Genomic DNA, 15,009 nt, shown 5'->3' with positions numbered 1-15,009 from the left:
ACAGACCACAGTTCTTCGAACCACACGACCTCTTCCACGATTGGAATGAAGGAGAAATCATTTCCCCTCGCTGGGATCCATTAAGTTAGACCGCCTCGTTATGTATCGCTGTTTTTCCAGAGTGGCTCTTAACACTCGTCTGCTTCTTTATTCACATCCCGTCAGATGAGAAGTGCTGTCTGCAGAGGGCAGATTGGGATTTAAGCAGCTTGCTGGCAGCTGTCTCACTGCAGAGTCAGCAGCAGCAGCAGCAGCAGTTTTAACTTAAAGACTCTGCAGGGAAAGAGAATGAGAGCGAGAGAAAGAGTGATGCATCGATTTGTGCGGACTCTGGGTTCAACGTGAGGCTGAGAGACTGTGAGGGTGGGAACCACACAGCGAATGTCAGACACACATTAACTTTCAATTAGGGACGGGACCATAACACTTTTAGTCATTTTTAGAGCATTTATGAACGTATGGAGCTGTTCACAACACATTTGTGCTGAGTCATAGACAGAAGACATAATTCTCCCTGACTGAAATAGTATATACCATAAATAAAAATCAGCAGAAGAATTTTAGCTGAGTCATGTTTGATATATGTATACATACATATATATATACATACATATATATATATACATATATACATATATGTATATATATATACATATATACATGTACATATATATACACATATATATATATATATATACGTATATATATATGTATATATATATACTATTTTGGTCACAGTTTAACGACAAACTGTTCACAAATACAGAGCTGCTCTCTTCTCTGTCTCCCAGTGGTAACTGCAGCCTCACAGCAGTCACAAGAGTCTGCTCTTCTTTCTCTTCTACTTCATTTCCTCATCTTTAAATAAACCAGTAGAGCTTTTCTTCATGTTTTGTATGGAGATGACATTTCTGGTTCAAAGACAACAGGAGGAGTTAATATGCCAGAGCCGTCGAGACATATTTTTAGATCTATCTAAAAATCTATCGTACTCTAAATACAGTGTGACCTGCTGAAGATCTACAGTAATATAGAGTAATGTTTTTATAATGACAAAAAAAACAAATATGTGTGTGTGTGTGTGTGTTTGTGTGTCACATCTGTATGTTGAGTTCCCTCCTTAACTCCCCTTGTCTCCTGTCTCCTCAGCAGGAGTCTCTATCCAGGCGCCCATGGCCCCCGTTTCTCTCCAAAAGTGAGAGTTGAGCCACGCTGGCCTCCCCAGGCCCCTCGCTGCCCCCGGACCTGGACCCGGACCCGGACCCGGACCCTGAGTCCACCACCACCACCACCACCGAGGAGCAGTATGTGAGCGTGGGAGAGTCCAGCCAGACTGACCCACAGCCGGCGGCGCCTGACTGCAGGGACGCCGAGACAATCACAGGTCTGTCTGTGTGTGTGTGTGATTGTGGTTCTTATAGTGGAGTTACTAATACTTTTAAATTATTAAATAATAAGGCCAAATATAGAAGAATAACATATTTATAGGAAGGAGTGCTGTCTTAAAAACAGAGCAGTGTCCGATGTTAGCCGCAGTATTTGTAATACATTTGTGACTTGACTCAATACTGCACAGATTTTGGTTTTACTCTAGAACAGAGGTTTCAAAAGTATTGTTGAAGTTTCACTTATTTTTCTTTGTTTATAAAAAGATACTTAATTAAAACAAAGGGAAACATTTGAAACTCTTCTTGTTTATAGGTTATTATGCCATTATTTTAATGGTCTGGCCCACTTGAGATCAAAATGAGTTTGACCCCTGGTTTGCCCGAGCACGAATACAGAAACGGCTCCTGGCACTAATTTGTGCAAGGAACCTATTATCTTCAGATTATTATCATTATTATTATTATTCTGTGTCATCGCAATCATTTTTGAGGGGTTAACATGTATAAAAACTCTTGTTTTTGTTATGATTAAATACTTAAAAATACCAAAATTGTACTTTTTTGTACTTTCCATCTAAAAAGATCTTCTTTTTAAGTACATAAAACATCACATGTTAATCTCCGTCCTCTCCTCTCCTCTCCTCGATGGTCAGATGTGTGCAACAGCACCGACCTGCCAGAGTTTGAGATCATCAGTCTTCTGGAGGAGCAGCTGCCGGTTTACCGTCTGCGCGCCGACACGGTCTACGGCTACGACCACGATGACTGGCTGCACACGCCGCTCGTGGCACCGGACGCCAGGCTCGACCTGACCACGGAGCAGATCGAAGAGACTCTCAAATACTTCTGTGAGTTTGGCCACTGCCATCATCATTACACACACGTCATGTATATAAGAGGTGTGTTATACTAAAGAAATCCACCAGATGTCACTGTCTCCATCTCCATCATTCCAAGACATTTTGACTGTTTCTGGTGAAAATCTGGTGAGTTTAGTTTAGTTTAGATTTAAGGGTTAATGTTAGGTGTTTAGCCGTGATGGTTAAGGTTAAGGTAAGGGGCTATGGAGTGCATTACTTCTGTGATGTGTCCTCACTGCGACTGCTGTGCAAATATATGTGTGTGAGGACATTTTGGCTGGTCCTCACATTCTGTCCCCCCTTAAAAGACCTTTTTCAGGGTTAAGATTTGGTCTTAGGGTTAGGTTAGGGTAAGGTTAAAGGTTAATGTGTTCTTGTATGGTTACCTGTGTGAGGACCAAAAAAAAGTGTATAAACCAAAGGGAATGAGGACATTTAGGGAAAGTTGGCCCAAAATGGCCGGTCCTCATGTTCTGTCGCCCATTTAAAGGGCTTTTTCAGGGTAAGGGTTAATGTTAGGCACTTACTTATGATGGTTAAGGTTGTTATGTCTATGAGTGTCCTCACTACGACTGCTGCACTAACAAGTGTGTGTGTGTGTGTGTGTGTGCGTGTGTGTGATGGTCACCATGGTTACAGCTGCTGCAGGCAGATACATGCACAGTGTCCTTGCTCAGTGTCGAGTAGATAACAGACAAACTGAGGGAATAAAAGAGAGGAGACAGATGTGTGAAGTCCACACTTGATCGGCGTCCGTCTTCCATCTAACAACTTTCTTATGTCCAATCATAATAAAAACATCAGATCCTGTAGCTCAGATTTTTTCCAAAACGCACACGCGCGCGCATGTGTGTGTGTGTGTGTGTGTTGTGCATTCGCTCCCTCGCACTGGCTCACTGAGGCGTTTGTGTGGGTGGAGGATAATTCAGTCTCTGGGGCCTGAAACAGTGAAGGTGAGAGGAAGAGGTTTAAAGTGATTGCGTCAGTATTTGCATCACTTTTAACATCCGCGTGTGAGGCCAAGGGAAGAGATGTACTGATGTGCTGTGAGAGCAGGATGGAGGAGTGTGAGCTGCATGACTGGTACTGTCAGGGGCAAAGGAAAGGTAACGTGTGCATGGAAGACTAATATTTGAAAGGTTTGGTTGTTGATCATGTACGAGCTGCTGTTTGTACATGAGCATTTTCAGGGTTTGTGTACAGGTGCTTGAAAATCCTTGAGAACGCTCACATTTTTAATGTTGTTCTTCCCCAGGTTTTGAAAAGTGCTTGAATTGTGTATGAAGTTGCCATTTGACTGAATAGTTTTACTTACAGACACACAACTTTATGTTGAGGCATAATATATAACTATATTTCATTTCTTCTATGATGAAACACATGTTTGGTTGTTTCAGCATAACAGCAACTCATTTAAAGGGCAAATAATATGTATTTGAATAAATATAGAATTATTCACAGTTGTATGGTGCTGAAAAAGCTTTGTTTTCCACAATAGGATGGAAGCCCAAAACCCAATTCTAACCCAAACCAAAACCCCATTCTAACCAAACCAAAACCCAGTTCTAACCCAAATCAAAACCCAATTCTAACCCAAACCACAACCCAATTCTATCCCAAACAAAACCCTAACACCAGGTCTTAACCCCAAAGAAAGCCATTTAAAGAAGTGTGGACCAGCCAGAATGTCCTCACTCTGTATGGTTTATAAGTTTTTTTGGTCTTCATAAAAAGCCACAAACACAAGAACACACACATAAATGCACTCTGTTGTACTCCTGTAAACTTAAACCCTCTATTGTGAAAACAACACAATTATTGTTCTATCTGTGCTGTGTGTAACACTAACAGGATCACAGGGGGTTTACACATGCACTGACTTTGTGCAGCATGTTATCGACGAGGCCTCTGAATCAGAAACAGACGTCGCCTCAGGGCAAAATACGGCCCATTATTGTGCGCCATGGAAAACCACCTCTTCCCCTTTCACTGTGACCTGCTCTTTCACACACCAATAATGCGTGAGCAGTGATGGAAGTGTTGCGTGGAAACACAGCCTGTCCGTCACCTCTGAGAGGAGGACTTTTTTAAACTCTGCGTGTGTGTGTGTGTGTGTTATGTAATGAGGCTGCTTGTGTGAGTGTGTTTGTGTGCTGGCATCACACAGCAGACGCAGATGCATCAAAGGCACAGAAACCTCTGGATTACTTTCTGACCTCTCTGTGTCTGTGTGTCTTCCTTATGTCCACAGTGCTATGTGCAGACAGAGTAGGCCAGATGACCAAGACGTACAATGACATCGACGCCATCACACGTCTTTTGGAGGAGGTGAGATGCTCTGTTTGAACCACAGATTTGTAAACTCTTTTTTTTTCCTGCAGCAGACGGGATTTTGTGCAGGCACTTTATTTGATTATGTAACGGACAGTTCCCAGCGATTCGTTTGTGTGTGTTTGTGTCATTTGCGTCTACTATGAAGAAAGAATAGATATTATTACTCTGAATTAACATATAATATCATGTAAAAACTTCTGAGTCAGTGAGTGTAACATCATCAGAAACATCAGGCTGGTGCATTGATTTGAGGCTGTTGCAGATAAAACTGATCATGTAAACGTGCGATTGCTCAGTACATGTTATTTTAGAGGATCTTTATAATAGAATAGAATTTTATTTTATTTTATTTATATGTTACAAACAATAGTTTTGACAAAAACAGTACTGTAACAATGTACAATGTAAGCGTATCATACCATTTACATTTTTTATAAATCAATTTCTCAACAATCAAATGGTCAATAAATCACAGTTATAGATGTTTCTTTAAATTCTGTAAAACTGTAAACTGAAAATGTAAAAATCATTTCCCCTCTGATGAGAGAAACGTAGGTTATTAATTGTTGTAGTTCTCAGTTTGGCAGCCGTTCACTCAACTGTGCTGACATCACACTCGATCAATATTATGTTATTGATATGACCTAGATCAGAGCCTTGTGGAACACCTGTTTAACACTTGATGGACAATGTATCATATTAAGATATTTGATCACTTTATTGATTATGTCCCACACATTTAAAACATGGTACTAAAGGAGCTTATTAATTGTTTGAAAGTTGTTAATAAGGTAATAAATCAGACTGGGTTTAAACTATTTGTCCTTGATCATTTTTCTTTTTTTTCTCCTCTTGTCGTCGTGACCAATAGAAAGAGAGGGATCTGGAGTTGGCGGCGCGGATCGGTCAGTCTCTTCTCAAGAAGAACCAAATACTGACTGAGCAGAATGACTATCTGGAGATACAAGTGGGACACATCACAGAGGAGGTCTGCACCCACTGGTGTGGTCTGGTGTGTGTGTATATTTTCCTCATAACTACACATTCTAAAATGAGTTATGAACATTTTGCAGGTGGCACAGCTGCATCATGAGCTGAACCTGAAGGACGAGCTGCTGCAGTTTTACACCCATGCAGCCGAGGAGAGTGAGGATGAGTCCGGCAGCTCCCCAACGTGAGCGTCCTTTCCTATGGAAGTAAATCTGTGCCATTTAGTTTGAATTTGAATTTCTAACACTGATTTTTTGCATCGAACTCGAACTTTGAATTTTAAAAGCCATCAAGTTTGAAGCACTGGGTTTTGGAAATTTTTTGAGGCATCACATTTTTTTGAGACATCAAATTTTTTTGAGACATCAATTTTTTGAGACATCAAATTTTTTTGAGACATCAAAAGACAAAAAGCAAAGAAAAAAGTCCAGTGCTTGAAATTTGATGGCTTTTAAAATTCAAAGTCTGATTTCGATGCAAAACTCAAAATTCAAATTCAATCTAAGATGGCACAGATTTACTTCCACACTTTCCTTTCTTCATTAATATCCTTCACTCTGCTTGTAAAAAAAGTTAATATAAACTCACTGTTTTTCCTCTGTTTACAGGGGTAAAAGGAGTAAATTGGCAACTGCATCAGGGGGCGACACACTCCAGAAGAAACTCAAAGAGCTGGAGGAAGAGAACCTGTCACTGCGCTCAGAGGTTTGTTTTTAAACAACAGCACATGTTACAAGTGTGAAATACAGTAAGACATATTTTTATTTGTGGATGTCTGTGTGTGTAGGCTCACCATCTGAAGTCAGAGACTGAAATATATGAGGAGAAGGAGCAGCAGCTTGTCAACGACTGTGTCAAAGAACTCAGTGAGTTTTGTGTCATTCTTGCTTTGAGGGATGTTTTATTTATTTTTTCTTTACTGGTTGAACTGTACTCTCCCTCCCTCCCTCACTGTGTCCTCTCAGGGTTGTCCAGTCTCCAAATATCCACCATCGCAGAGGAACTGGCCCGTAAGACCGAGGATGCCTCGCGGCAGCAAGAGGAGATCACGCACCTCCTCTCTCAGATCGTGGACCTGCAAAAGAAAGCAAAATCAGTGAGAACACGTGCACAGACACTAAATAATGCAACTAATATTATTCACTGTTAGTTTTACCCATTCACACCTGTGTGTTTTGTATGTTTTTTAGTATGCGGTGGAGAACGAGGAGCTCTCTCAACACCTGGTGGCAGCTAAAGACGCTCAAAGACAGCTCACAGCAGAGGTAGCTTTCATGTTTCCTCTTCTTCTCCAGCTTTTGTCTTCTTATTTATTCACTGTAAACTCTTTTTTTTGTCTCAGTGGTTGTGGTTAATTCTAAAATAATCTGTAATTCAACAGCTGCAGGAGTTGGAGGAGAAGTACTCAGAGTGCATTGAGATGTTACACGAAGCTCAGGAGGAGCTGAAGAACCTGAGGAACAGAAACTACCCGGCAGGAACACCTCGACGCTACCACCCGCTGGGACTGTACCCGATGGTGAGGAGGAAGTGTGTGTGTGTGTGTGTGAGATTTAAATATCCGTCTTGCATTCATGCCGTCACGAGTTTTCTGTGTTGCAGGATTCTCTGGCAGCTGAGATTGAGGGAACCATGAGGAAGGAGATGACCCTGGACGACCCAGAGTGTGAGGAACAGAAGTACGGATCAACTATTTCATATTACACTCAAACGTGAAGTAACGATTGTGAGGTGATTATAGTATAGTTTCAGAGCAGTGGTTCTCAAACCACCTGAGAAAGTTCAAATACAGTGGTGAAAATCAAGGTTATAAGAGTTTTGGATTTTTCATTAGTTTTACTTTTTATATAGTTTTTGAGTTTTTGTTTTTTCAATCCAATCCAACTTTATTTATAAAGCACTTTAAAAAGCTGCAACATAGTGCTGTACATCAGAGATAAATAAAACAAATAAAAGATAAAAACGTGAGACCTACCATACCTAAGAACAAACAATAAAATACTGTAGAAAGTACAAAAACAACACCTTTCAAATTAGTTAGTTTTAATTTGTTTTTGTAAATGCTTAGTTTTAGTTTGCTTTTTTATTAGTTTTAGTGTTAGTTTTTGTAATATGGAGTATTTGCCATAACACATTTTTAAAAAAGTGTTTAGGAAAAAGAGAAATTGTGATATATTTTTTTGAATCAATGAAAATTGAGATTGAAGTTATAATCCTTAAATTGTAAATGCACCAACTAAATCTTACTAAGGATTTTACACTGATTCTGTCTCAGATCAATCCTCAAAGTCAGCTTTATTGTCAATTCTTCACATGTACCAGACATACAAAGAATCAAGAGGACGTTTCTCATTCGCCCTCGGTGGAAACAGTTAAAGTGCACAGGCACAGCTGATGGACAGACATTTCCTAATACTAAAACTAAAATCCTAAAATTGCTAAACTTTAAACATATAAATATAAAAATATACACAACAACAACAGTACAAATAACAATACAAATAGTCAATTTTGTGGTGTATTCATTTACATGTGTATATTCCTTCGATTGTTCACAGGACCCACCGTAAGCGTGTGTTTGAAACGGTGAAGAACGTCAACCAGACAGTCCGTCAGCGCTCACTGACGCCGACCGGCTCCAACATCCCGGGCTCCAACCAGTCTCTGTCCGCTCACACGTCCCCTCAGTCCAGTGGCCTCTCCACGCCACACTCACACAGCATGTTTGGCGGTGACTTTGGCGCAGACTGCATCGCCCTTGACAACCGTACGCAGAGCATCCTGATGGAGACGGCAGCTAATCAGGCCAGGTGAGGAGCAGCATAGACTTTGGATAACAATGGACCTCTTGTCCTTGCTAAACAAACTCCCGATTAGAAGCCTTGAGATTTGCATCACCTGCAACCGCACGTACTGGACAGTACCAGCTGTCCATCGCACGGCGTCCGCACGTACTGGACAATACCAGCTGTCCATCGCACGGCGTCCACTCACATGTGCCATGATTATCATCTGTTTTTCTCTCAATGGGAACATAGTTTATTTTAGAAGAGCTGAAACTGAGAAGTAAACTCATTTTCCCATTGAATCATTCAAACCAAGTTCTTTTTGCAAACAGTGGTATCGCCCCCTGGTGGCCATTCAATTGCTAATGTTACTTCTTGTTGTTTTTATACAGCACGGCCAAGAGGAAAGGAATTTGGCTCGTAACTAAAAGGTCGCTGGTACAGATCCGTCATTAAGTTTGGTGCGAGACTCGTCCCACAAGGTTGAGAAATATCAAATATTAAAACGTGCGGTTTGATTGGCAACGCTGTGCTATGATTTTTCTAAGCGTTTCGAGTAACCATGGCGACAAAAATTGCAAAAAACTTGAGTATTTCCACATACACAAACGGTCGAAAAAAAAACATTTGAACCCAGCCCCTTTTTGGAGCCTCACAGTGTCGTCATACTTTAATGTAGAGACGTGGTTGGAACTTTAAACGGGTCACAAGACGGGAGACTTTTCTCACCTAAATCAAAGTTTTGATACCTATGACGGTTTTTAAACAATCGCAGTTTAAGTTTTGTACTTTTTTTGGACATTTTCAGATTTTCCAATTGTTGAAATTGTAAATTGTAAAAACTGAAAAAAAAAATTTTCTTTAATTTCTCTGTCAATTCACACCTGTTTTTCACAAATTGAAATGTGGGAGCTCCTTAAAGCCTCCTGACAGTCACAAACCAAAAATTCAATCTGTATCATCAACCGTTGTTGAAATATGAGAACTTTAAAACCCGTTGCGTTTTTAACAGTTAGGAACAGGTTTTTTTTTTTTACAGCCAAAAGATGCTAGAGGGACGATAGGTTAACATAGATTATTAATGTTGTTGTGCTATTGGACAGACAGATTAAGAAAGATGATGTCTCGATTGACAACAACTGCAACTAAGCGGGCACAAGAGTCGTTTCCCTGACTGAACTAACATCATTATGTGACAGATATGAGTGACCTTGGTTTCTGTTTCATCCCTGTTCTGACAGCAGCACAGAGGGCCGAGAGAAAAAGGCAAACGGTTCCGAGGACCTGAGGCTGGCCCTGCGCCGCCTGTCTCTGCGGCGACAAAACAACCTGAGCGAGAGGCGCTTCTTTGAAGAGGAGAGGGAGAGATGGAGAGGAGGTCACGGAGGACTGCACGACACTCTGAACCAGGAGAGTGCACTGTTGACCCCCTCAGAGAGCATCATGTCCCTGGGGAACCTCCACATGTGGGCCTCGCGGGGAGCCTACCTCCCCGACAAACTCCAGATCGTCAAACCGCTCGAAGGTGAGGGCGAGGGGGAGCGCGGGAGGAAGTGGGAGGGTGAACGACACAGAGAGAGCAGGACACTGGAGGGGATGAGAGAGAAAGGATGGGGGTGGGCGAGGAAGACGGGAGCTGGGATAGAGAGGGAGAGAGGGAAGAGGTGGGCCAGGGACCGAGCGGGGAGCAAGAAGATGAAGGGAGCCAGAGAGAGGAGAGAGCGCCCGCTGTCACTCATGCTCTTCAACTCTTTCTGGTCTTTGATGCACCATGAAAAGTCGGGCAGCTTCGGATCTCCACACAGTTATTACAAAGACACACAGCCCAGAGGGTGGCTCTAAACATTAGGGAAGAGAGTCAACATCTCAATCTAGACTAAAATAAGAGCGTACATACAGAGTATTAAACATGCCATAGGTTTAATTACACGTTTAACTCTGGAGGACGCCTGACGTGACATTTCAGATTACAGTGTGACACATATGTGACTTGAAAGAGCAGTTTTGTGTCATTTATTGTTGTTGTTCAGCATTAGTGGCTGCTGTTGGCCTGTGCTGCCCCCTGCTGGTGATGATTCATACTGCATTTAAAAACAAAAACATCCTTTTTTAGTTACTAGATAGATCATCTATTGTTACCACTGTTCCTTGTTGTGCATTATCTCTCTCTTATAATTATTTATTTACTCATTTATGACTTCCTTCTTTTTTGTATGCTGACGTTTTCCTGTTTCATTCTGTCTCTGTTCATCTGTTTCAAACTCTGACTAATAAAAACCTAATTCTCGTCCTAAATGCTCCATTTCATTTCTTTTTTTTTACTCCTCTGCGTTTTATTGTCTCTCGCTCTGTTCTCCTGCTGTCTTTATTCATCATCAGTGAGTTTTATATTAACCATTCGTTTTGGTCGATAGTCATTAAATATATTAATATATTAAATATTATTTTTGAAAAAAGGTTGTTATTCCATTATTCCAAATCACATAAATTGTTACAGTATTTGTTCTTTCACATATGCTTGTAGTCTTCAACTAAAAACAGAAGACACCACTTATGAGGCAAAGAACTTCTTTTTTAGAAGAAGAACACATCCCACATCACTGAACATCTGTGGAAAGTGAAAAAAGTGGCATTAAGTACATTTCACATGTTTTCATGTTTTTCTCCTCCAGGCTCGGCCACCCTGCACCACTGGCAGCAGTTAGCTCAGCCTCACCTCGGTGTCATTCTGGATGCCAGGCCTGGAGTCGTACCAAAGGGTTACAGACCTCTGGAGCTGGAGCTGGAGCAGGTCTGTGTCTCTGTGTGTGTTTAACTTTAAATATTAACTTTTGTCAGTTGAGTTCAAACAATGATCTCCCTCGGTGCCGCTGCTGTGCAGGTTTATCCGTGGGGCGGCTTTGAAGAGGACGAACCAGGTGAGCAGTACTTCCAGAATCTTCCCACATCCTCTGCTTCTGCCTCTCCTGCCGTGCACCTCCCGTCCTCCTCCTCCTCCTCCTCCTCCACATCTGGCACCGTGGACGCCAACGTCGGTCAGCCTCTGCACCGCCTCGCTGCACTTTCTCCCTCGTCTCCATCTCCGTCACCACACCTCAGCAACACTGACGCTCTGGGTGAGGACGTACAACACACTTATACTGTACTGTACATCCAGCCGATTCAAACGGCGGCTCGTGGGCCACATGCGGCCCTTCATTCAATTCAATTCAATTCCATTTTATTTGTATAGCGCCAAAAATCATAGCGTACATTATCTCAAGGCACTGTACGTAGACAACATCAAAGAAACCCAACAGTTCACACAATGAGCAAGCACTAGGCATCAGTGGAGAGAAAAAACTCCCTTTTAACAGGATCAGGATTAACAATCTCTGATAGAACCAGACTCAGAGATGTGCAGCCATCTGCCTCGACCGGTTGGGGTGAAAGAGAGAAGAGAGAAAAAATGAGATTGATAGTCCTTTGGCATTCTGTTAAAGGTTCTGTGAGATGTTTGTGGGTCGTATTATGACGTAATGTTTACCAACAGTGTGCACCTTTTTGATTCCATGCACTTTGCGATGCAGCCAAGATGACAAACGTGTTTAAGATGAGATGAGATAAACTTTATTTAGACCACACACACACTTTGTCATTAACCATCATCACAGTGCAGTGTTGTACAGCAGGACTATTCAATTAGAACGGCTGTACTGTGTGTGTGTGTGTGTGTGTGTGTGTGTGTGTTTTTTCGCACGTCTTTCAGCTGCGTACTACCCAGGTAAATGCATGGCTCACACCAGCTCCACCTACACCTTCACCACCTGTCGGATCCTTCACCCGACTGATGAGCTGACGCGTGTCACACCAAGGTGAGTTTCTCAAAGTTTTTCCTCCTTTTTTTATCATAATCACCCACTTTTATTTCACAAGTTTCTCAAAATCAGTCTTTATTTAAACCAAACTCCTTGTTTGTTTACAAAGTCATGTCTTTGCACATTTAAAGAAGAGCGCAGGCTTTTAAAAAGAAATAAAGCTGCTTGTTTTATTACACTCTGTGTTTTGTAATAACACTAAAAATGTGAACATATGAACCTAAAAGTGCTTTGAACAAATAATGCACGTTAATGCAGTGATGCTGTGGAGTTAAAATGGCACTCAGAGAAGCCGAGAGTGTGCTAAGTGACATTGTGACCATGTCCAAGCTAAATTATTCATGCTGGTGCTCGTGGTTTTAAAGACACAGTCTGGTGCTGTTAAATGGACAATGGTGCCATTTAAGTTGAGAGAAATAAGAAGCACCGTCTTATTCTGTCCTTGTGTTTGCTTTATTTTCAGTCTGAACCCAGTCCCAGCGTCGTCCTCTTGCGTGATGACCAGCAGTCTGTTGGGGACTCCTGCTGTGACGCCCTGTACGCCGCGGAGGCTCAGTCTCAGGACGTCAGAATCCTCAACGAACCTCAGGCAAGGCTCCAGATACAGTTATATAATATGATATAATATAATATAATATGATATGATATGATATGATATGATATGATATGATATGATATGATATAATATAATATAATATAATATAATATAATATAAAATAACATAATATACTATAACATAATATAATATAATATAATATAAAATAACATTATATAATATAATATAATATAATATAATATAATATAATGTAATATAATATAAAATAACATAATATAATATAACATAATATAATATAATATAATATAATATAATATAATGTAATATGATATAATAATGGACAAAACTTGAGATTTGTGATTTTTGTAGCCAGATGTTTACAGGCGTCACCTGCAGCCAGGATCCAACTGGACAAAACCAGCTGTAAATCAAATTTCCTCTAAATGAGAACACAATTTTCTATTGAAAGTTGCATTTTATATAGTAAAAAAGGTAAGAGGAAGTCCATATCGTGTTTTGGGAAAGAAAAGGAGTCATTTATTTACAAAAGACAAACAAAATCAAGCCAAAGGAAAAACACAATTGAGGGTGCAGAGGCTTACAGGCACAGCTCTGAGTCCAGGGAGCTGAAAAAGAGGGAAAAAACTATTAGAAAAAGCATCAAAGGAACAAAAAATGCTAGAAGCTAGAGTCTCGGAGAATCACGGAAATGTGGTTAATACCAAATTTCCAAAGGAACTGACCCCATGACAATGAATTTCCATTTTGGTCAGGTTGACTATGTCTTCTTGGCTCAACCTTTGACCCATGACTTTTTTTAAACTTTATTTTCCATGGTTTCTGCAGAGATGCAACACGAACCACCAGCACCTCCCTGGGGTTAGTGCGCCTCCTCCAGGAGAGAGGGATCTCAGCAGCGATGTATCACCAGAGCCAGGGGCACGAGCACGGTCAGAGCAGCGGGGGAGTCCTACTGAGCACTTCCATCGCCCCTAACCGAGCACCACACCCTGACCCTCTGCGACCCTCCACCCCTCCGAACTCCCCCACAGGACCTGGAGCTTCCTCTGTGCATACGTCTGCAGGGTTTGACTTTAAGAGCCCCTCGTACGACAACTTCCTGGCCTCGAAACCAGCACGATCTATTCTTAAAGAGGTGACTGGGGGGATGAGGGGCAGGCAAAGAGGGCGGGACTGTGAAAGCCAAACGGACGTGAGTGTGACCGTCCACAACCTCAACCTGCTGGACAAGGTGAAGCGACTGGGCGTGGCCGGAGCCCCAGGTGGCAGAGCAATGAGTCCCAGCCCCATGTTAGGGCATCTGGGTGGGCTCCGCAGGTCAGGTTCCCCCTTTGGGACTGATGGAATCAGGAGAAACCGGAGTTATCCGGCCATGGTTGGCGCCAGCATGGCCATGAAAGCCCCAGGTCCTCAGGAGTAGCCGGGCAGGACTAAGGAGTGACTGTTGAGCAGTCACCTGGAGCCCAAACACTGACAACAACAACAACAACAACAACAACATGGTACAGACGAGCAGTTCCTCATCACTACTGTGGTTCCACACTGACACAATCAACTTTACTGTATAACGCTCATACTTGAAATAAAAGTAAAGGTTGGGTACGAGCTGCTTCAAGGACTCACATGAGGTTCATAAGAGGTGGAAAACATCAAGAAACAAAGTCAAAGAAAGAACTCCAAGGCATGAGGCTTGATGCTGAAACACTTACAAGTACAAGTGTTTGTTTTAAACCATTCAACGTGACCGTGCCACTCCATTAAAGGCATTTCAATAAACGGAAAGGAGTTTTTTCTTTGACTATTTTCTGACTTACTTCCTCTGACACATGGCCATGCAGATCATTGTGATTTTATTTGCTCAGAGTTTTAGAAATGTCTTGGAGATTTTTCAAGTAAAAGAGGATAAACCAAGAAAACTTCCTGCCTCCAACTTTAGTCGTATGATTGACTGAGATGGTTGAGCCATCAGAGCGATGAGGCTAAAATTCACTGTTCCGCATCTTAAAATCTGGGCACGCACTTTAATTTAATGAAATGTAATTGGCTGGACCGACCCATTAAAAGTAGAATATCTTAAAAACGGAAAAATAAAAAAATAAAAAATAAAAACTGCAGGCAAAGCTGCAAATATCTCCCACTGCTGTAGCCGCTCACATCCGCTGCTCCGGAGACTGACTCTGCTGGCTGGATGTAGGACTCCCACTCTTTGTCTTTTCT

General features: G+C 41.7%; 1 protein-coding gene across 4 annotated transcripts; it reads left to right on the top strand.

Annotated features, from left to right (window-relative positions):
- The first annotated feature begins 1,210 nt into the window (after window positions 1-1,210).
- On the top strand, window positions 1,211-14,582 carry LOC131447095 (trafficking kinesin-binding protein 1-like). 4 transcript variants are annotated; one of them, XM_058618558.1, is made up of 18 exons: window positions 1,211-1,384; window positions 2,042-2,236; window positions 4,500-4,576; window positions 5,454-5,570; window positions 5,656-5,756; window positions 6,181-6,277; window positions 6,360-6,438; window positions 6,538-6,668; window positions 6,763-6,837; window positions 6,954-7,091; window positions 7,175-7,251; window positions 8,131-8,382; window positions 9,603-9,883; window positions 11,031-11,149; window positions 11,240-11,474; window positions 12,107-12,212; window positions 12,679-12,804; window positions 13,618-14,582. In XM_058618558.1, exons 3-18 carry the CDS (start codon window positions 4,526-4,528, stop codon window positions 14,210-14,212), a joined length of 2,580 nt encoding a protein of 859 aa, XP_058474541.1. In that variant the 5' UTR covers window positions 1,211-1,384; window positions 2,042-2,236; window positions 4,500-4,525; the 3' UTR covers window positions 14,213-14,582. The 4 variants fall into 4 exon arrangements, with proteins under 4 accessions (XP_058474541.1, XP_058474540.1, XP_058474539.1 ...); XM_058618557.1 differs by having other exon boundaries at window positions 9,600-9,883; XM_058618556.1 differs by lacking the exons at window positions 1,211-1,384; window positions 2,042-2,236 and having other exon boundaries at window positions 4,490-4,576.
- Window positions 14,583-15,009: the final 427 nt, after the last annotated feature.

Source organism: Solea solea, chromosome 20 (assembly GCF_958295425.1).
Source record: "Solea solea chromosome 20, fSolSol10.1, whole genome shotgun sequence".
NCBI lineage: Eukaryota > Metazoa > Chordata > Actinopteri > Pleuronectiformes > Soleidae > Solea > Solea solea.
The sequence above is the reverse complement of the archived record's forward strand: the minus strand, read 5'-3'. Positions and strand labels throughout refer to the sequence as shown.